General features: G+C 45.0%; 1 protein-coding gene across 1 annotated transcript in view; it reads right to left on the bottom strand.

The window, feature by feature from the left end:
* The window catches only part of DNAH5 (dynein axonemal heavy chain 5), a 378,136-nt gene extending 353,214 nt beyond the window's left edge, over positions 1 to 24,922 (bottom strand). Inside the window, exon 1 of the mRNA XM_075540865.1 lies at positions 24,778 to 24,922. Within this exon, the coding sequence (XP_075396980.1) occupies positions 24,778 to 24,789 (12 nt within the window). The 5' untranslated portion in view covers positions 24,790 to 24,922. The remainder of the gene's footprint in view (positions 1 to 24,777) is intronic.
* Positions 24,923 to 25,298: the final 376 nt, after the last annotated feature.

Raw genomic sequence — 25,298 nt, forward strand, 5'->3', positions numbered from 1 at the left:
AGAACGGATGCATTTGAATTATGATATTGGCAAAGAATATTAAAAGGACTATGGATTTCCAGAAGACCAAAGAAATCTGTCTCAAAAGAAGTATAGGCAAGATGCTTCTTATAAGTGAATGGTGCATAAATTAAGTGGATTCCTGCCCCTCCCCCGAAAAGAATTTGTTCCAAAGGATGACATTGACCCTGCAGCTCCAGGAGATGAACATATCTGATCAGAGCACACGGGAGCAGATGAAAGGGCAGGAGGAGAGAGTGGAGCACAGCCTGGCCCACCAGGCCGTGAGGAGGATGTTCCTGAGTAGAGCAGCCAGTCCACAGAGAGAACAACATGGCTGGCCCCACTATGAGAAATGATGCCAATCAGTGACTAAGGGCGATACAGGGGACAGCACCGGAGACACAGTGTGGGAATTGCACCTGACCTGATCCCACCACACCGAGGCAAATCACTGGGGGAGTGCAGCGGAACAGCAAGGGAATGGAGTGGCAAGGTCCCCAGGGAATGCTGAAAGTGGACTTTGGGGCCAGGGCGTGGTGTCCCAACAGACTGGACTGGAAAACGCTCCTAAGGGCCAGCAAACGATCCCTGAACTAACTACAAGCTTTTCTCTTGTGAAGTGTTTTGTTCTGTTCTTTTTCAGTGGTTTGTTTTTGTTGTTTTGTTGTCTGGTTGTATACTGTTGCTTTGTTTTCCTCTGTCTTGTTTTCTGCATGTTAGTGTCTCCACAGGTCTGTCTGAATAGGACAGGCTGGATGAACTATCTGGAGGAAAAACAACGGGACTGACAGTTCCGGGGGGACTTGGGGTGGGGGGGTAGGGGAGGTAAGGAAGTGGTGTTAACAAACCCAGGGACAAGGGAACAACATGGGACCCAAAATGGTAGAGAGGGGGGAGTGGCAGGCCTGATGGAAAATGATCAAGGGTAAGGTAGCTTAGAGAAGAGGTATACTCTAGCCCAGGTGGCGACGAAGCATGGTAGTAAGGCAGGAGGAAAGTCAAGGGAGATGGAGGAAAGAGCTAGGAGTCAAAGGGCATTTATGGAGATCTAGACAAAGACATGTACATGCAAATATATATAGGAGGATGGGGAAATAGATCTATGTGTCTATATTTATAGGTTAAGTATTAAGGTGGCTGAAGGACCTTGGGCCTCTACTCAAACACTCCCTCAATGCATGAATACTTTCTTTTATTAAATTGGAACTCTATGATGCTCACTCTCCCGACACAACGGCTGGAGCCAAAGTGGGTGAACAAGTAAATGTGGTGAAGAAAGCTGATGGTGCCCGGCTATCAAAAGAGATAGTGACTGGGGTCTTAAAGGCTTGAAGACAAACAAGCGGCCATCTAGCTCAGAAGCAACAAAGTCCACATGGAAGAACACACCAGCCTGTGTGATCGAGTGGTCCTGAAGGGATCAGTTACCAGGCATCAAAGAACAAAAAATCATATCATTGGCTGCACACCTCCATGATAGGATCGCTGAAGACAAATGGGTGCATAAGCAAATGTGGTGAAGAAAGCTGATGGTGCCCGGCTATCAAAAGAGATAGTGTCTGGGGTCTTAAAGGCTTGAAGGTGAACAAGCGGCCATCTAGCTCAGAAGCAAAAAAGCCCACATGGAAGAAGCACACTGGCCAGTGCGATCTCGAGGTGCCAAGGGACCAGTATAAGGCATCATGCAAAAAAAAAAAGATATATGTGTGTGTGTATATATGTGTGTGTGTGTATATATGTGCGTGTGTGTATGTATGTGTATATATGTGTATATGTATGTGTGTGTGTGTGTGTGTATATATATATATATATATATATACCATATTGAATGAAGGGGGAAGTGTAGAGTGGAGACCCAAGGCCCAAGTTTCGGCCAATGGAGATCCCCTTATAGAGGGGTTTAGGAGAGGAGATGGGTTAATTAGGGTGTGAGGTAGTACCGATGAAGAACACAGCTTTCCCCCAGATCCTGGATGCTTCCTCCCCCCAACTACCATGATCCGAATTCTACCTTGCAGGGCTGGATAGGGCAGAGGTTGTACACTGGTACATATGAGGGCTGGAGGCACAGGGAATCCAGGGTGGATGATACCTTCAGGACCAAGGGTGTGAGGGACGATGCTGGGAGAGTGGAGGGTGAGTGGGTTGGAAAGGGGGAATTGATTACAAGGATCCACATGTGACATCTTCCCTGGGAGAGGGACGGCAGAGAAGGGGGGGAAGGAAGACTCCGGATAGGGCAAGATATGACAAAACAACGATGTATAAATTACCAAGGGCACATGAGGGAGGGGGAAGCAGGGAGGGAGGGGAAAAAAAAGAGGACCTGATGCAAGGGGCTTAAGTGGAGAGCAAATGCTTTGAGAATGATTGGGGCAGGGAATGTATGGATGTGCTTTATACAATTGATGTATGTATATGTATGGATTGTGATAAGAGTTGTATGAGTCCCTAATAAAACGTAAAAAAAGAAAAGAGGAGGGGAAAAAAGAAAATAATTAGGGCAAAGACTGTACAGATGTGCTTTATACAATTGATGTATGTATACGTATGGACTGTGATAAGAGTTGTATGAGCCCCTAATAAATTGTTTTTTAAAAAAAAATAAGTGAATGGTGCATTCAGAGTGCAGTATATATAGCACAGATGAAACATACAACCTTCCTCTAGTTCTTTAATGCTTCCCCCCCTCCACTATCATGATCCCAATTCTACCTTACGAATCTTGATAGACCAGAAAATGTACACAGGTGTAGATCAGAGCTGGAAACACAGGGTATCCAGGACTGATAAGCCCCTCAGGACCAATAATGAGAGTAGTGATACTTGGAGGGTAAGGGAAAGGTGAGGGGAGAGAGGAGGAACTGATCATAATGATCTACATATAACCCCCTCCCTGGGGGACGGACAACAGAAAAGGGGGTGAAGGGAGACATTAGTCAGTTCAAGACATGATAAAATAATAATAAGTTATAAGTTATCAAGGGTTCGTGAGGGAGGGAAGGGAAAAATTGAGGCGCTGATACCAAAGACTCAAGTAGAAAGAAAATGTTTTGAGAATGATGATGGCAACAAATGTACAAATGTGCTTGACACAATGGATGGATGGATTGTGATAAGAGTTGTATGAGCCCCCAATAAAATGATTTAAAAAAAGAAGTGAACTAGTGAGACTTTGTCTCACATTCTTTAGACAAGTTGTAGAAAGGAAACAGGCCATCATGCTTGATAAAGTACAGGGCCAAAAAAAAACACACAAACCATTGGAAGACCCTCAATGAGATGGATTGACACAGTGGCTGCAACAGGCTCAGAAATAGCAATTGTGAAACTAGCACAGGCATGGTTTTGTTCTGAGACACAGGATCGCTATGAGTCACATCCAATGTGAAAGCACCTAACAGTAACAACAACACCTATGCCTGATAAAAACTCTCCGAAAAATGGGGATCGGAGGGTATTCCTCAACATAAATAAAGAATTTTAAATAAAACCACCAGCCAGAATCACTCTCAAAAGGAAGAGGCTGGAAGCGTCCCCCTTGAAAAGGGGCCTGGGCAAGGAGATCCTTTATTCGACCCTTAGTCAACCTTGCATGGCATGTCCCAGCTGGAGCAACAAGGCAAGAAAAGTAGATCAAGGGCATTCGAATTGGTAAGGGAGAAACAAAGCTCTCCCGATTAAAATATGATCCTAGACATAGAAAACCACTGTGGAAAATGGGACAACGAGTTATTTAAAAGCTAGAAATAGAAACAACATATGACCCAGCAACCCTGCTCCAGGGGTATACCCTAGAGAAATAAGAGCTGTGATTCAAACAGACAGATGCACATCCGTATCCATTGCAGCATTAGTCACTATAGTGAGTTAGTTTATTGTGCCAACCTGGCCAATAAACACATGTGGGGTTGATTGAAGGGCGGAGGGATAAATGGCTCCATGAGCCACGCCTTTCTAGTTCTCGGGTCTCTTGCTTTGTGATGGTCCCACCAGGGTGCAGCTGCCTTAGCCAGTTCCCTACTTCAGCTGGCAAGGCTGACTTCCTGCAAGACATCCCTGAGGAGAAGCCACATGGACCTATCCTGATGCAGCCCTGGGTGCTGAAGCAGCCGTGTGGAGATCCCTGCCAGCCCTGAGATGGTTACACATTCACTGATTCAGCTTTCCTTCTGCAGTCGGCATCATTGCATCTGTTTTGTGAGATGGAGGAGGACGTTGTGGATTGGTGTGGGACAGATGGTTTAATGTTGAACTTGTGGGCTTGGGCAGCACTGGGTTGGAATGTTGTCTTGATGTGCACTTAATCATTATATAAAACTCTCTCTTATACATGAGTTCCTGTGGATTTGTTTCTCTAATGTACCCAGACTAACACAAATAGCAAAAAGATAGAAATGATGTGTGTGTGTCCATCACAAGAGGACTGGTTAAACGTACTGTGGCACATACATGCACACAACAAGAGACAACACGACAGAGAAGGGAAATGATGAACCCATGATGCAGCTCACAACATGAATGAATTTGGAGAACTTTATGCTGAGAGAATAAGTCGATCACCAAAGAGTAAATATTGTATGAGACCACTATTAGTTTTCCTTTTTTAAAACAAGGAAAGGTTTATACACAGGAAAAAGAATATTTGATGGTTACCAGTGATGGAAGGGAAAAGGAGGGGAAAGTACTGCCCAAATAGAAGCTATGTGTTAACAACGACACAGGGCAAGGCAGCACAGAATCTGGGAAAAGTCAGCATAACGTGGCAAGACAACAGAAAACTAAGCCTAAGGGGCAAATGTCATAGTTACTATAACATACACAATACTATTGACTATACAACAGTAGCATCAACCAACAATTATCTATGAATGGTTACATAGACAGTTAGGCTAAAGAGATCTGGGAGGATGTAAGGCACATACCCATTTAGTTGTTGATACATCTAGATACATAATGTCAGGGGTTACATCTATATTAATATAAGCAGTAGAACACACAAAAGGCTGGAAAGACATGGTAACTTCTTAAACATAGCAAACACTTGGCAAGACAAAGTTCCTAGACTCAACAGTGAGAAGAGTCAAGGGACATCAAACTCAATTGACACAGTAAAGGTCACAGAGAGAATGTTTGGCATCCTGCTCTGATGGGGCACCAATGTTGGGTTCTTCCTGTCCAGAGGAGGAAGGAGGGATAGGACCAGAGACCCAGGAGAGCATTTGGTTTAGGGGACCTCAGGACAACATGAACCAGACTAGGGGAAGTGACGCCCACCTACGTCTACCAAGCTCTCAGAGTGAGATCACAACAGAGAGTCTCAGATGGAGTAGGAGAAAAATGCAGCACCAGAAATCAAATTCACACACACACAATGACCAGACTTGCTGGTCTGATAGACTGAAGGAAACAGCAGGAGACCGTGCCCCTGGGCCGCCCTTCTGACGTGGAGTAGGGGTCAGTCCTGGAGATCACATATCAGCAAAGCAATGGACAGGCCCACACAATGAAGTGGGAAACCCGAGAGGAGCGTGCTCCCTGAAACCATCAACTAGATGAGATCAGAGCCCCAGCATTTCCCCAATAAAGCAAAGATGAGAAGGCAGTAAGGGTAGAATAGCCAGACAAGGGGAAACAGAGAACCCGGGTGGGAAGTGGGGACATCGTGCAAAAGGCAACCAATGTTTTGGGCTGTTTTCTATACAAACCATCAAATGGGAGACTGGTTTGCACTGTAAGCTGTCACCCAAGGCACAATACAAGATTAAAACAAAATTTAAATCCATTCTGAAGAAATTGTATACCCAGGGAATTCCCTTATTTTAAGGAACTGTCAAGCTATTGGATCCCAATCGCAGCTAATTTTATTATTGCCCGACACTGAAAAGGGATCAAAAAGGTAAAATTTCATTGTTAGTTCTTTTTATATCTTTATAATAAGGTTTAAAATATTAGTGCACTTGACATATACTTGTATACAATTACCAAGACATAATTAAAAATCCACAGTGGAATTTCATCAGCCTTTCCTACCCCTAAGCCAATCATCACTACAAAGACCGCTAAGCAGTGACCCAGTTACTTTCTTTGGACGCCTTAATTAGTTCCAGAGACACCAAAGCTCCTTTTAGAGAAGTGGACGTCTATTTCTGTAATTCATTAACACCCCTAAGGCACATTCCACAGCTACCATAGATAACCCAATGAAAAGGCCATGGGAGTCAGAAACGCAGGGAATGGTCGGCACAATGACAGCCCATGGGCAGCTACAGATACAAGGGCAGGTTTTCCTTCATTGATGCCCCAACATGTCCTTAGCTTTACCATGGAGAGTGGAGAGCGTCAACCAAGTTGGAATGAGGTTCAAAGTCATTGTGAAGTCAATGAACAACATAATCAGGATCCGGATGTGACGACACATTATGAAAGAGAGCACAGGCTCTGTGTTTCATGACTCTGCCATTTTTCCTTTAATTGGGTATTGTAAAGGTAGATGAATGCCCGTGAGGACTTCTGCCTTTTAAGCTCTAGGGAAATTGCACTGAAACCTAAACTTCTGAGACTCATTTTCTCAGCAAAAGAAAGCAAATGTCCCGCCCAGTATACAATCAGCTTTAAATGAACAAAGTACAGATTGCGTAGAACTTAGTCTCATGAAAAGATTTTTCAACATGTTTCATGCATTTGACTGTTGAATACAAGGTCAGTAGTTCAAAACCATCCGCCACTCCTGGGGGTGAGGGGGAGACAAGACTTTCTATTGCTACGCTGACCTATGGGTTGTTATGAGTTGGACACTGATTGATGCCAGTGAGTTTGGTTTGGGGTTGGTGTTTGTTTTGCTTTGGGGAAGTGGGTTAAGCATTGAGCCCGTGGTGGCACTGTGCTGAGGTACAAGGCTGCTAACCAGGCGTCAGCCATTCAAGCCCACCAGTCAGTCATTCCATGGAAGCAAGACATGCACTTCGTTTCCATAATGATTACACCCTTGTAAACCCTATGGGGTAGTACTGCTCTGTCCTGTAGGGATGCTGTGAGTCTGAATGGACTAAACAGCAAGGGGGTTGAACCACTGGCTGCCCATAGGCATATGAATTATCTCTGGTTGCATAAGGGATCAATCAAAATGCTTTTATATCTGTTTCCTATCAATGTTTTTAAAGCATTGAAAAGAGCACAACTTTGAGAAGAGATTTGCTTCATGAGTCATTCTGGAATCAACTACAGTAGGTCATAGGCAAGGTGCCTGGGTGGTGCCAACCTTGACATTTGAGTACTAACCCCAAAGTTCCTGGACTGAACTCACAGTCTACCCAGAGAACACGCAGGCCTGTCCTGGAAGAAGTACAGCCAGAACGCTCTTTAGAAGCCAGGATAGAGAGACTTTGTCTCACGTGCTTTGGATATGTAATCAGGAGAGACCGGTCCCTGGAGAAGAACATCGTGTTTTGTAAAGTGGGCTAACAGTGAAAAAGAGGAAAGCCCTTGACCGGATGAATTGGCACAGTGGCTGCAACAATGGGACCGAGCACAACCCTTGAGGGGGGTGGTGTTTTGTTCCGGTGTATGTACATAAGGTCACCGGGCGTCGAATCTGACTCGACGGCACCCAACAACAATACTGTGCTTCAAAATAATAGATGTGGTAATCTGCTTCTGTGAAAGATGACAAACTCCTAGTCAGAATGACCTTTCAAGACAGAATAAACTGCCACATACCGTCGTCAAAGTCGTAAGCGGGTTGCCACAGCTTGCTCAAGCAGAGTAGCTGGGCTCAGCTTGCTCCAGTAGCTTGCTCCAGTAGCTTGCTCCAGCAAGTAGGTGGGTTCAAACTGCCAACTTTCTGGTTAACAACTGAGCCCTTAATCACTGAACAACTCAGGCTCCTCCTTGTAAAAGACTGCAGCCAAGCGCCCCCCTATGGATAAGTTCTACTCTATACCATAGGGGGTCACCTTAAGTTGGAATCTACTCAATGGCAATGAATAATTTACAGTCTCACCCCATGCAGCTACCAATACTAAGAGTCAGCTACCAAGTCCTGGCCTCTCGAAATCAGATTCGAACGCCTCTTCCATGCACTGCTCCAGGCTTCTGAAGATGCACGTGCATCAGACGGCCTCAAGCTCATTTCCAGCTCTGAATTACTGCCTCTGTGAGGGGCAGGTGCACAACAGAACCCATCGCTCAATGTTCTTCAAGTGTTGGAGTGAGCAGGAGAGAAAACTTCCGAAGGAGCCTTTACTTAGCTGCGATTCTTTCCCCCATAACACATCATCCCCAGCATCCAAGTTCCAGATCTCCTTTCCTTCGGTTCAGCTCCCTAGCTCTCCCATCCCTCACCAGCCCACCTACCACTGACCTTGATTGTCCTAGATTTTGCCCTGAGACCTCCATCTCCTAACTCTAACTCTCAGAGTTGGGTTTTTGTTTGGGTTTCCCCAAAGTCGACTTCTTCCCTTAAAGGAATTCTGCCTTTGAGACTATTCATTATTTACATTGACCTTCTTGAAAGCATGTCATCAATGCAGTCACACAAAACAAAGACAAAAAATGTTAAGGTTCAGAAACAGAATTTAAAAACCATTCCAATAAGAAAGCTCAGCAAAATGGTTGTACCATGAAGAACAAGACAGAAAGAGCAACCCGTTGTTGTACACCAGCTCATTACACATTGTAGATACGAAGAGATGCCTAGCCCCTGACACAGCAACGATGCATAATGCAGGGTTACCAGGTCCTGCAAACGCCAGGGCGTCTCACTCTGCAGCATCGCTACTCTACAGGAGTCACCTCACTGTTCTGGAAGCTGTCGCCACTGATAAGCTTAAATGGAATCAGTGGTTGGAGATCATAAATGGACTCACGTGGAGTGCTTCCTACTTGCCTGTGCCTCTTGGCCGCAGGATTGCACGCAGATTGCTGCTCACCTAGTTTGTCTACTGCTGGCCTGCTTATGCCTGTAGCATTTCTTCTACCCGCATGACCCAGGGTCCCTTTGAACAGCTGCTGAGCCTCTACAACTGTCTGTCTCAGGTTCTTCACAGCCTGTCTTCAGAAGCATCTGCCCATCACTCCTGGGCCGCAACAGACTCAGATGGAATGCAGACCCATTGACCACATGCCAGGAGCTCACGGTTGGCTGGCCAGCCATTCCATCAGCCTCAGAGTTGCTGATAGAGGCAAAGCAGAGGCTTCCCTCCACACTGGTCCTTCCTGGGCTTTTCGTGTCTTGATAATCACGCACATTTGGTGCTGAGCTGGCTTTCACTTCAACTAGTGTAGGATTTTCAGCAGAGTTTGGCCTGCTTGTCTTCTCAATTTGATAGCTAATCCTTTTGTAACAAAAACGCACATCTTTAAGCCTCTCTCGTCCAAAGCAACACATAGGATGGGCATTTAACAAGCTGGCCAAGGCTTTCACGAAGGCCAGTTGCACAGAAAATTGTGAGAAAAGAAAAACTAAATTTGACTCTTTTGATACGTTTTCCTTTTCTTTGCCATGTCCCCACTTCTCCACTTCTCGGCCTCCATCCCTTCCAATCAGCACCTATAGTTCTCATGTCACCTATTAGCAGTTGGCTTAGGCCTACCCAGGATGAAGCCCGATTAAGTAAGTCAGGACCTTATGCTAAGAGCCCTGGTTGGGTACTGGTTACAAGTTGGGCTGAAATTCTCAAGATCACCAGTTCAAACCACTCTTCTATACAAAGACAGGGCTTTCTACTCCCATACAGAGTTATAGACTTTAAAACCAACAAGGGCAGTTCTACCTATAGGGTCACCATGAGTCTGCATTGACTTGATGACAGTGAGTTTGGTTTGGTTTGGGTTGGGTTGGTTTGGGTTGGGTTGGGAGGGGATCCTTTTGCTAAGGAGCCCTATTAGCAGCAGCAGGTTAAGTGTTAGACTGCAAACGGCTAGGGTGGTGGTTCAACCGGCCACTCCTCAGAAGAAAGATGCAGCTCTCTACTCCTGTCAAAATTCACGGGCTCAGAAATCCTACAAAGGGTCACTGTGAGTAAGAATCACATCAATGGCAGTGCGTTTGGCTTCAGCTAGGGCATACGCAGGGGTCCTTGGGTGATGCAAACAGTTAATGTGCTTAAACCCCAAGGAAATGGCATGGGGGCCACATCTGGCCTCCTCTGGCTCTACCGTAGAGAAAATTCAACTCTACACCAGCCCATGGCTGTCTGCAATAGGCAGAGGTCAGACATGCCTCGACCTCCCATCCTTCTTCACCCTATTCTAACACCAGCCATCCTTCTGTGTGCTCTGCTTTCTGCTGGGTTTGTAATTCATATCAATAGCCACACAGAAGTCACAGATAATACTCACAATTATGAGGGTCCAGGAGAGAAGCTAACAGATTATAAAACGTTAAGGGCACAGGGCTTTGGTCCATAACACCTCTCCCCAATCATACAGGCAGGCATGTCTTTCTCTCTCTCTGGTCCTTGAACTCTCAGTTGCATGGTCCCTTGGCCTCTGCATTGCTTCATGCACTGGAAAGCCTGAGACTCTGCCTCCCGGTCTTGGTGTCTCCAGTACCTCTGCCACTTCAGGAAAGGAAGGCTCACAAGTTCCTCTGGTGGCTTTCTTGGTGGTCCTGTGATTCTCCCTCTCCCTGCTTCTGAGATGGCTCAACTCACACACCCAGCAGAACAGCACACCTGGCCAATATCCTCTCTAACGGTATAGTGCACACTCTGTTTGCATGGACCCACCCAATCATCCAATGGCAGTTATAAAGAACATACTCATTACATCTTAAACTGAATGGACTCAAGAAAAAAAAAGTCAAGCCTCAAGTTGAAATATTGGAATATTCTATGAGCAAACATTGAATGATGCAGGAATCATCAAAAGAAGATGGAAAGAATCCATACAGTCACTGTATCAAAAAGAACTAGTTGACAGATAAGAGCTGTATGAGCCCCCAATAAAATGATTTTAAAATATATTTTAAAAGAAGTAGTTGACATTCCACCATTTCAGGAAGTAGCATATGATCAAGAACCAATGGTGCTGAAGAAAGTTCAAGTTGCACTGAAAGCATTAGCCAAAAACAAGGCACCAGAAATTGATGGAATACTAGATGAAATGTTTCAACAAGCTGATGAGGCACTGGAAGCACTTACTCATTGATGCCAGGAAATTTGGAAGATGGTTACTTAGCCAATCGACTGGAAAAGATCCATATTTGCACCCATTCCAAAGAAAGATTACCCCAAAGAATGAAAAAATTATGAACAATATCATTGATATCTTATATGCAGGTTGAATTTTGCTGAAAATCATTCAACAATGGGTGCAACAATATATTGATAGGCCAGAGGATATGGAAGAAAGGATATCATTGCTGATATCATATGGATCTTGGCTGAAAGTAGAGAATACAAGAAAGATATTTACTTGAGTTCTAGTGACTATGCCAAGGCATTCTGAGTGTTTGGATCTTAATAGACTATGGGTAACCTTGAGAAAAATTGGAATTCCAGATTGTGTTCTTGTGGAACTTGTACATGGATCAAGAGGTAATTGACAAACACAACAAGATAATGCTGCATGATTTAAAATCAGGAAAGGATCCATCAGGGTTGTACCCTCTGACCATATGCATTCCATCTGTATGCTGTGCAAATACCCAGAGAATCTGGATTTATGATGAAGAATGCAGCATCAGGATTGGAGGAATGCTTCTGAGCAATCTGCAATATGCGGATGGTACAACCTTGCTTGATGACAGGAGGATTTGAAACACTTGCTGATGAAGATCAAGGATTACAGCCTTCACTATGGATTAAACTCAATGTCACGAAGACCAAAATCCTCACCACTGGACTGATAGGTAACATCATGATAAATGGCAAAAAGGTTGAAGTTGTCAACGATTTTCAAATTGCTTTGATCTACAGTCAACGTTCATGGGAGGAGCAATCAAGAGATCAACAGACACGTTGCATTAGGTCAATCTGTTGCACAAGACCTCCTTAGAATATTGGAAAGCGGGGGTGAAGATGCACCTGACCCAAGCCATGGTATTTTTCAATTGCCTCATATGCATGTGAAAGTTGGACATTCAAGCCATTGTTGGCTGCAACAGTGGGCTCAAGCATAGGAACAATTGTGAGAATGGTGCAGGGCCAGGCAGGGTTTCGTCTCATTGTGCGTGGGATTACCATGGATCAGAACCTACTCGCTGGCCAGAGGATTCAACCCAAACAATTTCACTTCACCACAGACACGAACCAAAAAGTTGATGTTCGATTCGTTGAGGGAAAAGAGTCCTAGTAAACTACTTGTGAAAAATCGGAAATTGAAAAGCCTTTGGTGAACAGTCCTGCCCTGACAGTCATGGGTCACCATGAGTCAGAATCAACATGGCAGTGCAGCTGGGGGGGGGGGGGCGGAGGGTGGGCGTAGGGGAGGAACACTCCACTTAAAGAAAAAGAACACAGAATCCAGAGCTGGGTGACAACAGAATATTTTATTAACTTGCTGAAAAGTCTTCTAAAATACTTTCTTCACACATGGCTTGGTTGGAAACTCTCAGGTCCCCTCTTCACGTCACTACTTTGTAATGTCATCCATAGAGTGAACAGAAGAGACTTTCGTCCTCCCTGCCACACCGTTGATTGAAATCTGTCTTCTATGATGGAGAAGTGGGGTGTTCAAACATGCAATCAGACAGGCGGGTGCTCCGTCTCATTGGAAAGTCATTGACAGATCTGTAGCCTACAGACTCAGGAACTTTGATAAAATCGAGTTTTCACAATTACTGTCATCAGAGGAAAGCGGATAATGCATTGACCATTATGCCATTGCATGATCAAAGATACTTCTGACCAAGGAAAATTTCAAGTTTTGAGCAGATGTTGATAAAAATTAAACCCTCATAAATATATTTATATATGATGAGGGGGAAATAGATCTATGTACATATATTTATAGGTTAAGTAGTAAGAAAACAGATGGACAGTGGGCCCCTGCACAAGTACTCCCTCAATACAAGAACACTTTGTTCTAACAATTCGGCAGTCTGAGATGCTCACCTTCCTGGCACGATTGCTGAAGACAACGGGTACACAAGCAAATGTGGTGAAGAAAGCTGACGGTGCCTGGCTACCAAAAGATACAGCACCTGAAGTCTTAAAGACCTGAAGATAAATAAACAGCCATCTAGCTGAGAGACAACAAAACCCACATGGAAGAAGCACACCAGCCTGTCCCAACTCGATCGCTGTGGACAAAGTGGGTGCATAAGCAAAAGTGGTGAAGAAAGCTGATGGTGCCCGGCTATCAAATGATATAGCATCTGCAGTCTTAAAGGCTTGACGATAAACAGGCAGCCATCTAGTTAAGAAACAACAAAGCCCACATGGAAGAAGCACACCAGCCTACCCCGACACAAATGCTGAAGACAAAGTGGGTGCATAGGCAAATGTGGTGAAGAAAGCTGATAGTGCCTGTCTGTCAAAATATATAGAATCTGGGTCTTATAGGCTTGAAGATAAACAAGGGGCCATCTAACTGAGAAACAACAAAACCCACATGGAAGAAGCACACCAGCCAGTGAGATCACAAGGCATCAAAGGGATCAGGTATCAGGCATCAAAGACAAAAAAAAATCATAGCATTATGAATGAGGCATGTGCGGAGTGGGGATCCAGGGCCCATCTGTGGGAAATTTGACATCCCCTTGCAGAAGGGATAAGGGGAGGAGACTAGCCAGTCAGGGTGATGAAATATACAATTTTCCTCTAGTTTTTGAATGCTTCCTCCCCCCCACTATCATGATACCAATTCTACCTTACATATCCGGCTGGACCAGACCATGTACACTGGCACAGATAGGAACTGGAAATACAGGGAATTCAGGACAGATGAACCCCTCAGGACTAGTGGTGAGAGTGGCGATATCTGGAGGGTGGAGGGAAGGTGAGGGAGAAAGAGGGAACAGATTATAAGGTCTACATATAACCTCCTCCCTGGGGGACAGACAGCGGAGAAGTGGGTGAGGGAAACGTCAAATGGTGTAAGATATGACAAAATAATAATAACTTATGAATTATCAAGGGTTCAAGGGGCAGGGGGAGCAGGGAGGGAAGGAGAAAATGAGGAGCTGATACCAAGGGCTCAAGTAGAAAGCAGGTGTTTTGAGAATGGTGATGGCAACAAATGTACGAATGTGCTTGACACAATTGATGTATGTATGGATTGTGATAAGAGTTGCACGAGACCCTAATAAAATGATTATTTAAAAAAATGAAATCCTCCACTTCGGGTCCTTGAGAGTGTTCCTTGGGGACCGGTTGGCTCCATCTCTGTCATGTCACACTTAGCTCCTTCCCACACTGGGGGCACCAGGACACACCCACAGTGAACAGAACCTCTGCTTTGGACCTTCACGTTCTGACTCTGAGTGAGACGGCATGTGAGAAGGAGATTCCGTGTATTCTTTTTAATCAATGCAGTTAAAAATTAAATGGTGGCATTGTCAGTTGATTTTTTTTTCAAAACCACTTTTTTGGGAGCTAAAACAGACATCCTATCATTCCTGTTGGTTGATTTTGACTTGTGGCCACTTTAAGTGTCCAGAGTAAATTTGCTCTCAGCATTTTCAAGGATGTGACAGTTGGACGCTGTCAGAGAGGGTCACTGGGAGCCAGAATCAACTCGATGGCAGTGAGTTGTGGTTTTGTTCAGTTTAACTTTTCAGGGAAGGTCACCAGACTTTACTTCCTACATGCTTCTGGGTGGATTTGAACCTACAATGTATTTATTAGTAGAGAAGAGCTTAACCACTTGTGCCACCCAGGGATTCAAAAATTAAGCATACAGATGTGCTTTCAAAGCTGACAGTCTAAAAGGGATATACTTTAAGGCTGAATTTATGCAATTCTAAAACCAGACCATGTCTCTGGAAGCTCCAAGTCCAAATTCAGGTTGTTGGCAAGGCCATGATCTCTGCCAGGTTCTGTTAGGCTGGGACATGCCTCTGCTTGTAGATACAACCATCTCTGCCTCCACCGTCACATGGCCCATTCCCCCGTATCTCTGTCTCTGTGTCTTGTCTCCTTAATAAAGGCATCACTCATATTGGATTAGATCTACCCCACTCCAGGTCAGCCTTCCATTCATTCATAACATCTTCAAAGACTCTATTTCCGAATTCACACGCACACGTTCTGGGGGGTCCAACTGCAACATAATATTTCGAGGGACTCAATTCAATCCACCACACACCATCCCCTGCCCTGCACCCAAATAAATGTCCTTTGCACACACAAAATGATCCGCCCTATCTGGCACCATAGCAAAGTCATCGTGCGTGTCCATGTCAACTCAAAGGGAGTCCCAGCGGATCTATCCCCTGGGTGCTTTCGAAGGTGCTCTTGCAGCGACAACACTAGACAGACCCTCACTAGAAATGAAAACAAAAATGTTATCCATAGAAGAATATGGTAATTGCACTTCATGAAATGGGGTTGCCCGGCACCCGACCGGAGCCTGCCCGAGAGTATGAACACAGTAAGACAACTTTGGAACGTTACAGCCCTTGTCTTTGTGCTCTTTGTGTTGCAAACAAGACTTAGCACTGAGATCTTCCTTTCAATCAAGTTACAAATTTGCAAAGAAAACCAGCAGAAATACAACCAAAAAACTCTCTGCAAGTGAAAATGTAATGGGAGAGAAGGAATGAAGAGCAAAACGTTTGATGACTAAGCACATACCCATCTGTCTTGACTGTAACATTAGTTAGGTTCTAAGTGGGGCCCTGGTGGTATAGCGGTTACGTGTTGGACTGAGATCGGTGTGGTCAGCAGTTTGAAACCAGCAGCAGCTCTGAGGGAGAAAAACTGGTCTTTCTAGTCCTGTAAATAGTTAGTCTCAGAAACCCACAGGGGGTTGCTGTGAGTCAGCACTGACTTGATGGCAGTCAGAACATCATTTAACATGTTAGTTCTACTTCCTAATCGGCTGCAATTATGGCACGTTTTCTGAGGTCAGCTGCATAAACATGAACACCATTAAGCAATTCTGTATCTAGGTTGGGAATTCTTCTCCTCATTGCTATTCACACAGTAATACTCAGACCCACACGAGGAGAGGGCTGCGTGGTTTTCATTAGAAAGGTAGGAATGAAATGGAATGAATGGTCTGAAGTCACCCCATTCAGGTCCATCAGTAGCTCAATTTTCTCACGGTGGTTCATCTCCCATGTTATAGATTAAGTTGTGCCCCATCCCTCCCACATATATGCTCAATCCCTGGACCTATGAACAGGGCTCTGTTTGGAAACAGAATTTTCTCTTGTTATGCTAATAATATCACACCTAGACCTAATCCCTTCTGTGAGTATCTGAGATAAAAGAGCAGCCCAGGAGAGATACAGACAAAGGGCAGACAGCAGCAATGTGATCGTCCATCTACGGTCCAGAAATGCCCAGGATGCCGACAGCTACTAGAAGATGAAGGAGACAAAGAGGACCTGCTTCTAGGCTTGGTGCCTTGATTTGCATTAGTCGCCTCTAGAAGGGAAAGACAGTGAATTGCTGCTCTTTAAAGCCACTCACTTGTAGTATTACAGCACTCTCACACACTGAGGCTATAAGATAAAGGCTTTATTGTTCATGTGTGACACAATTAACAGAGAAAAAGATGAAAATTGTCAAGGATTTCCTCTTACTTGGACCAGCAATCACTACCCAGGGACATAGCGGTCAAGAGAAGAGAAGACATATTGCCTTGAGAAATCTGCTGCCCAAGACCTCTTTGAAGGGCTGAAGAGTAGTCACTTTGAGGACTAAGGTACGCTGATCCAATTGCCTCCCGTGGCTGTGAAACTTGGACATTGAATAAAGAAGACTGAAGAAGAATTGGTGCATTTGAGTTGTGATGCTGGTGAATATTGAAGGTACCATGGACTGCCAACAAAAACCCAAAGAGATCTCTCTCGGTAAAGTACAGCCAGAGTGATGCTTATAAGCGAGGATGGGAAGACTTGTCTTGCATCTAGGTATGCTATCAGGATGGACACAGCGGCTGCAACAATGGGCTCGGCAACAATTGTGAACATAGCCCAGGACTGGCCAGGGTTTCAGTCTGGTGTACATTGGGTCACTGTGAGTCCAAACCACCTTGACAGTACCTAGCAACAACAACATGTTGAACAGTGGAATGCTGTCCACAAGGTCAGAAGTTCAAACACAGCAGGCGAAAGAGAAAGATGGAGGCTGCCTGCTCCCTTAAGGATTTTCAGTGTCAGGAGCCCAATAAAGGAATGCTATGAGTCAGTGTCAACCCAATGGCTGTGAGTTTGTTTTTTATTTTGTTTTAATAAGTTTAAAGTATTGCTAATAGTAGTGTAACCATTTAAATACACCATTTTATTATAGTTTTAGTGCTGTTTTAATAGTCGTTTATTAAATAATAATTTAGTTAATCAATTTACATAAATTACACTTTGCTATTAAGTCTTATTTGCTGAAAGTGAAGAGCGCTTGAGGCACTTGCTGATAAAAATCCAGTGTTGCAGCCTTTAGTACACGACTCCATGTAAAGAAGCCAAAGTCCTCACAACTGGACCAATAGGTAACATTATGATAAATGGAGAAGAGGTTGAAGTTGTGAAAGATTCTGTCTCACTTGTATCCAAATTCAAAGCTCATGGAAACATCAGTAGAGAGATCAAAAGAGACATTGCATTAGGTAAATGTACGGCTCACGCCCTCTTTAAAGTACTGAAAAGCAAGGAGGTTAGTTTAAGGACTGGTACACCTGAGCTAGGCTACGGTATTTTCAATAACTCAGATACATGTGAAAATTGAACATTGAATAAGGAAGACCAAAGATGGTTGATGTGCTTGAAGTGCGGTGCTGAGGAAGAACTTTGAAAGTACCATGAACTGCTTAAAGGACAAACAAATCAGTCCTGGAAGAAGTACCACCAGAGTGCTCATGAGAGGCAAGGATGGTGAGATTTAATCCACACACTTTGGACGTGTTGCCAGGAGAGACCAGTCCCTGGAAGGACGTCAGGCGTGGGAAAGGGGAGGGGCAGTGAAAACGAGGGAAGCCCTCCGTGAGATGCACTGCCGCAGAGGCTGCAGCAATGGGCTCAGGAAGCAGAGCAGTCATGATACTGGCGCAGGACTGTGTGGTGTTTTGTTCTATTGTACACCGGGCGGCTGTGGGTTGGAACAGACTCAGTGGCACCTAGCAACAATATTAACTATAACTTTGGGGAAGGAACTATCAAAGGTACATTAAAAATTCTAAAACCCCATTTTCCCTTGATCATAAATTAAATATCCCATCATCAAAAAGATTGGGAGAAGAGGGAATTCACTTCCCTTAATTGACTTCAGCCAAAACACATTTATGCTTTTATGCTTCCTGTACCGATCTGGATTATAAGGATGCACGTGTAGAGTGGTCAGAACTTTGAGTTCTCTGTTACTGAACAGTGGCGAGTCATATAGGAGATCACCTTTAGTCCTGCTCATGAAAAAAGACACATTTATCCTTCCTGCCTTCTCACCTCTCTCTTACACCATTCATAATTTGTAGGACTGATGGTGGTTTCCAGATATGATCACAGCAACAGTTCCCATTCCGAATGTTCTTCTTACAAAGTGACCCTGACATTGATATTGACATTGAGAGGTGGTCTATGGCCCTATAGCACATGACTGTTCCCTGCACAACCAACAAACTTTGGTAAAGGACTTTCATAGACTGAAAACAATACAGTTTTTCTTTTACTCTTTAGTATTCTGGAGTTTTCCTTTTAAATTCATATGCAGAAACAAATTTGTGTTTTAAAGGGCAAGGCTCTGTGAATTAGAGCTCAGGGTGAATGTTCTAGCATGGAAAGTCAGTGTTGTGGATTGAATTCTATTTCTGAAAATGTGCTGGAAGCCTAAGCCCTATCCCTGTGGAGGTAATCCTATTTGGAGATGGGATTCCTGTTTTCAGTAAGGTCATATTAGCATAAGGTGTGTCCGAAACCTAATCACTTCTGGCTAATAAAAAGAACAGGTTGGGCACAGAAGTAGGCGCAGACGATATGAGGGAAGGGGGCAAGATACCACATGAAGGTTATCAAGGAACCAAGAAACACAAGAGCTACAGAAGCTGAAAGAGACAAGCAACTTGCCCAAGAGTTCACAGGGAGGGCCTTCCTCGATAGTCAGTGCCCTGAACTGGACTTTGGCTTTCTGAACTTGGAGAAAATAGATGTCGCTTCTTTACAGACACCCACTTCTGGTATCCATGAGAGAGCATCAGTAGACAAGCATGTTGGCATTGTTGGTAGGTGCCTTCGAGTTGGTTTCAATCCACAGGGAGCCTATGTACAACAGAACGACATGCTGCCTGGTCCAGCCCCATCTTCCCAATCACTGCTGTGTCTAAGCCATGTTGCAGGCACGGTGCCAACCCATCTAACTCTTTTACACTGCCCCCCCCCTACTTTACCGGCACATCCTTTTCCAGGGACTGGTGCATCCTGATGACATGCCTGAAGGATGCTTCCTCTGGGAAGCATTCTGACTTGGACCTCTCCCAACACGGGTTTGTGCTTCCAGCAACACCATCGTTCAAAGGCATGAATCTTCTTCAGTCTTCCTTATTCACTGTCAGCTTTCACATGCCTGTGAGGCGACTGAAAATGTCCTGGCTTGAGCAGGCACACCTGAGTCTTCAAAGTGACACCTTTAAAGGTTTTTTTTTTAACAATTTATTGGGGCTCATACAATTCTTATCACAGTTCATACATATACATACATCAATTGTATAAAGCACATCTGTACAGTCTTTGCCCTAATCATTTTTTTCTCCTCTTTTCTTTTTTTACATTTTATTAGGGACTCATACAAGATATGACAAAATAACGATGTATAAATTACCAAGGGCACATGAGGGAGGGGGGAAAGGGGAGGGAGGGGGGAAAAAAAGAGGACCTGATGCAAGGGGCTTAAGTGGAGAGCAAATGCCTTGAGAATGATTGGGGCAGGGAATGTATGGATGTGCTTTATACAATTGATGTATGTATATGTATGGATTGTGGTAAGAGTTTAAAGGCTTTTTAACCCTTTAAAGAGATCCTTTGCAGCAGAGTTGCCCAGAGTATTTTTCTCTAGATAGAGGGAAATACAAAAAGAAAGCATTCCTTCAGCAATTCGTGATGACCCCTCCCCGAGTGGGAACTTGCCGTGTGAGGAGAGGACTGTCCAGCCCCTGCACTGTCTCATATTTGGTTTCCCCACAGACTGTAAGTCAACAAGCGAAGCAGTAAAAACATCCCCGGTATGCAATCCACTCTTGACTGGAAACCACTGGTTTTTATTCGCACAGTCATGAGTGACCAATTGTTTGACTTTTCTTCTTTTGTCTGTTTGTTGAAAGCAAGGCCACAAGAGGTAAAGCCCAAGGCAAACAATGTGGAGGTATAAATCAACAACGACAGCACTCAGTACCAGGAAAGAGATCCGCATGAAGAGAAGGAGGGACCTAGCAGGTAAACTTCCTCTGACCATCCCTTACAATGCAGGGAGCCAATTCCTCGAAACAGCCCACTGAGAGACTCCTTTGTTCTAATGCTGACCCTCCCCTCAGACATGCCTTCCATCACCTCCACACGCCATGGGAGGCAGGGCGGGGGTGACAGGTGTCACACCTTCCCTGAAGAACTCAACGTGATCACATTGCACAGAGGTGGCATGTGTGTTTAACATTTACAATGGAAAATACCATGCCTTGAGTCAGGAGCGCCTTGGTCTCCAAAGCAACATCCTTTCTCTTCACTACGCTAAAAAGGTCTTGTGCAGAGTTACCTAAATCAACCCATCACTGATCTCTTCACTGCTGCTTCCATGAAGCATAGATTATGACTCCAATCAAGAAGAACTCCTTGGTAACTTCTATATTTTTTCCATTGATCATGATGTCACCTGTGGGTCCAGCTGTGAGGATTTGGGTCTTCCTTACAGTGAGCTGTCCTCCACACTCAAGGCTAAAATCCTTGCTCTTCATCAGCCAGGGCTGCCAGTCCTCCTCGCACTCAGCAAGCAAGGTTGTGGCATCTGCACATCACTGGCTGTTAATAAACCTTCCTCCAATCCTGATCCCACTTCTAGATATAAACCCACAAACTGGAAGCAGGAACACAAAACTTGTCCACCAATGTCACTGCCACTCAGCCCACACAAGTCAGAGGCAACTTAAATAGCCATGGGCAGCTGCATAGAGAGACCAAATGTGATATATACATGCAATGATAAGAAAAATGAAATTCTAAGACACAGTACAACAAGGACAAAGCTTGAAACCATAATGCCGAGTGAAATAAGTTAAGTCACAAAAGGGCAAAGAAGATATGAGCCCAATTTCATGAAACACTGGTACAGACAAATGTACAGAAGTCAAAGTCATAGTTACTATGGATGAAGGAAGGGGGTAGTGTTGTTTAGGGGGAGGGGCTGAGTTTCGGTTGAAGAGTAGTGGTGATGGTTGTACAACATACAGAAGTAATTAATGTCTATTAACTGCCAGAGGTTAAAAAAATGTTAGAATGACAAATATTGCATTGCATATATTGCCACACAAGAAAATGATGCTATCCAAGGAGGAGTGGGAGTGAGCCAGACACTGCAGTATTGCCATGCTTTTCAGAAGATGTGGGCAGCATGTTTTTCTTGTTAGGTGTCATCATGTCGATTCCGACCCATAGCAACCCTCTGCACAACAGAACAAAACACTGCCAGGTCCTGTGCCAGCCTCATAATTCAGGGGTTCTAAACCTGCCTAATGCCGCGACCCTTTCATACAGTTCCTCAGGTTGTGGTGACCCCAACCATAAAATCATTTTTGTTGCTACTTCATCACTCTCATTTTGCTACTGCGATGAATTGAGCGACATTGCTGTCATCATTGTTCCTTTGCTTGAGCCCACTGATGCAGCAGCTACATGTTGTCAATCCATCTCCTTAGATGTCTTCCGCTTTTTCAATGTCCCCTAACTTTACCACCATGATATAGTCAAGATCTGGGCACAATACACCCCCAGGCGTGCAAGTCCATTCTGACGCACACTGACTGTAGGACAGGGTTAAACTCCGCCTAGGCTTTCCAAGGTTATAAATCTGGACAGAGGCAGACTGCCACAGTCATCGCCTGCACAGGAGCTGGTGAGTCCAGACCACTAACTGGCAATCAAGTGCAGCTCAGCCATGCGACTCACCACCGCTAACTTATGTCAAACAGGCTACCTGCTACATCTGGTAGGGAGCAGAGCATGAATCACAAACTAGTATTTACAGGATGTGAACTGTGTGCACGGCAAACAGTAAACAGTGACTAAAGGATGCTAAGTGTGTTTTCTGAGATGAAAATTGTGCATGTATTTGGAGGAGCTTATTCTGTACTGCAAAATGTCTGCAGATATGTGCCAAAGATGATAGATATTGTACAGAATATCTTTAAAAGAAAGCAAAAAGGAAAACCTCCCTTTTAATGCCACCAGCCAGAGATCAATAGCATCAATATTTTGGTGCATGTCAGTTTATCCTGTTGTTCTAAACATATGTATACACCTTTTCCTTGTCATAAAATTGGGACCTCGTTGCTCGGTAATCTATTTCTTTCACTTACTAATTATGAGCATTTTCTTACGTTATCAAGCATTCTTTAAGAAGTTTTTCTTTTTTCTTTTTTTTTTTTTTTTTGGCGAGGGAGGCTCTCAACTCCAACTTGAAAAACAGAAAAGTAGAGGAAGTAAAATAATACCGAAATGGTACTGAATAATAAATAAAACAGCAGGGCAGGAGGCCAACGCGGTTGTTAGGTGCACAATGCAGTGAAACACTCCTGGGTCCTGGGTCCTGGGTCCTCCTCACAACCCTTGTTTCCCTTGAACCTATTTTGAGCGCCTTCCGACCGCAGGGGGCCCTTCCAGCACTATGTCTGAGCATGCCACTGCTGCAGATAAGGTCCTCCCTCCTAGCTGAGAATAGGAACTATGTTATGTCCTTATAGGATAAAAATCTCACAAATGCATGAAAAGATTGCATAACAGATGGATTTTTAAATTAACACAGACAAAAAATAATCCCCTGGTTTTATAAGTAGCAATGTCATTTACCATTTCAGGGTCACCATCTTCTTGGACAGGAAAAGGGGGAAAGGATGAAAAGGTTCAGAAGAGCAAGTGAGTATTTGTCTTAAGGAAAGTGTATTAGAAATTCCAGTGTGGACAAAAGTAATGTATCAAAAATTCCACATACTTATGGAATCATTATGAGTTGAATTGACTCAATGGCAACGAGTTTGGTGTGTGTGTGTGCGTGTGGATGTGTGTTGGTATGTAATGTTATATGCAAAACATTAGTACTTGTTTACCAGAATGGGTCCTTCACAAGAATAAGCAAATTTCGAGCAAGGTAAAGATTTGCAGAAAGGAGAAAAAAATTAGCAGTAGTATTTCCATAAGTTATACACATCTGCATAATTATAAATGTATGGTTATTAAATCATGGCCAGCTGCACATTTTGTTGAATACCAAATAGAGTCAGTCATATAGTTACAGAGTGATAGATGTGTAAGTTAAATGAGAATATGCATAAATAAAACTTCCCCTGATGATAAATGCAACAAGGAGTGGTGGTGGTGTTGATTCCTGTGTAAGAGCAGAACTGTCCCAGAGGATTTTCTTGGCTGGTAGTGTAGTGGTTACACGTGGTTACATGTTGAACCGCTCACCTTTGCAAAGTCAGCAGTTCGAAACCACAAACGAGTCTGTGGAAGAAAGACAGGACTTTCTACTCCTGTAAAGAGTTGCAGTCTCGGAAACTCACCGGAGCAGCTGCACCCTGTCCCATAAGGTTGCTATGAGATGGCATTGACTCGATGGCAGAGAGTCTGTTTGGGTTTGGTTTTTAACCTTTATGGAGGCAGGGCGCTTCCATAGATCGGTATGTCTCCTTCCAAGCCTCTAAGTGGGTCTGAAACACTAACCTTCTAGTTAACAGCCCAGCGCTTTTGTGCTAACAAGGCTCCTTGCAAACATGGCAATTTATGTGTGTGGAGGGAGGAGGGGTGGTTGTGTGAGGTTACACACACACACCATTTCACAATATTCAGATTTTAAAAGAGAGTAAGACCAAATTAATTGACAACTGGCTTAAAAGTATTAAACGCGGGTCTCGCTGTTCACCAAGGCAAAGGCGAGAGAGCTAACACAGGAACCAGTGGAACGTTCTCTTCGCATCCTCCTTCTCCTGCTCTCTCCAAGGGAGTCCACTAAACACTTGCCTTTGTCCAAGTCCAAGAGCTGCGGACAGCTAGTAACGGCCAACAAACTTGACCCCGCAGTGACCGCTGCCCCGCCTCGGCGGCTCCGGGGCGCGCTAGGGCGCACTGTGCTGCTTGGTGCCGGTTCTCCTTGACCAGGAGGAAGAGGGAAAGCAGCCGGCGGACGGTAAGGGGAAGAGGCGTCGGGAGCGCGTTGCGCTTTGGCAACCAGAGGGTGCCCTGGTGAGCGCGCTTCACCACTGCCATCTGCGGGGTGGCGGGACTTGCAAAATGCATGAAACCCAAAACTCATGAAAACGTTTTCGGCCCCAGTCACTGAAACGTTAGCCCAGAGAAGCTCCCCGACCCGCCCGGCCACCCACGGGCCTCCGGCGGCACGCACGGGCCGCGCATGCGCCGCAGCGGGCTGGCCGGCACCGCGACGCGCGCCCGGGAGAGCGCCCCAACAGTACCAGCTTGTCCATGGCGCTGCGCGCCGGCGAGTGCGGGGCGCGAGTGCGGATCTTGCCGCCGCAAGTGCTGCTCCGTGTTCACTGCCCACTTTCGCTCCCGCTGTCGGCTGGGAGCCCCTGTGCTCCTCCGCGATCCGGCCCTCACCGCCTCTTCCAATGGCTGTTTGGGCGAACGCGGTTGCCATGGCGACGAGCAATGCTCCGCCTGGACCCGGAGCCCTGGTCCGGCTCCTGTTTGCCCCGGAGAGCTTTGACCCCTCTCTGCTGGCCGCCACACACACCACACACACACACACAAACACACACCACCCCACCCCACCCCACCCCACCCTGAGCATCCTCCAGAGTCTGGGCCAACCCCTCCCTGCCTTCCATAAAGATTCTGTTGGGTCTCGGCTCCCTTTTCGTTTTGTTCTCTACTCTTCTCTTCATTGCTGGTCTTGCCTATCCTTTCTTCTCTCCTCTCCTCTCTTCTCCTCCACCCCCACACCCACCCCCTTTATAAAAAAGAAAACTCGCTT

This window comes from Tenrec ecaudatus, chromosome 2, assembly GCF_050624435.1.
Source record: "Tenrec ecaudatus isolate mTenEca1 chromosome 2, mTenEca1.hap1, whole genome shotgun sequence".
NCBI lineage: Eukaryota > Metazoa > Chordata > Mammalia > Afrosoricida > Tenrecidae > Tenrec > Tenrec ecaudatus.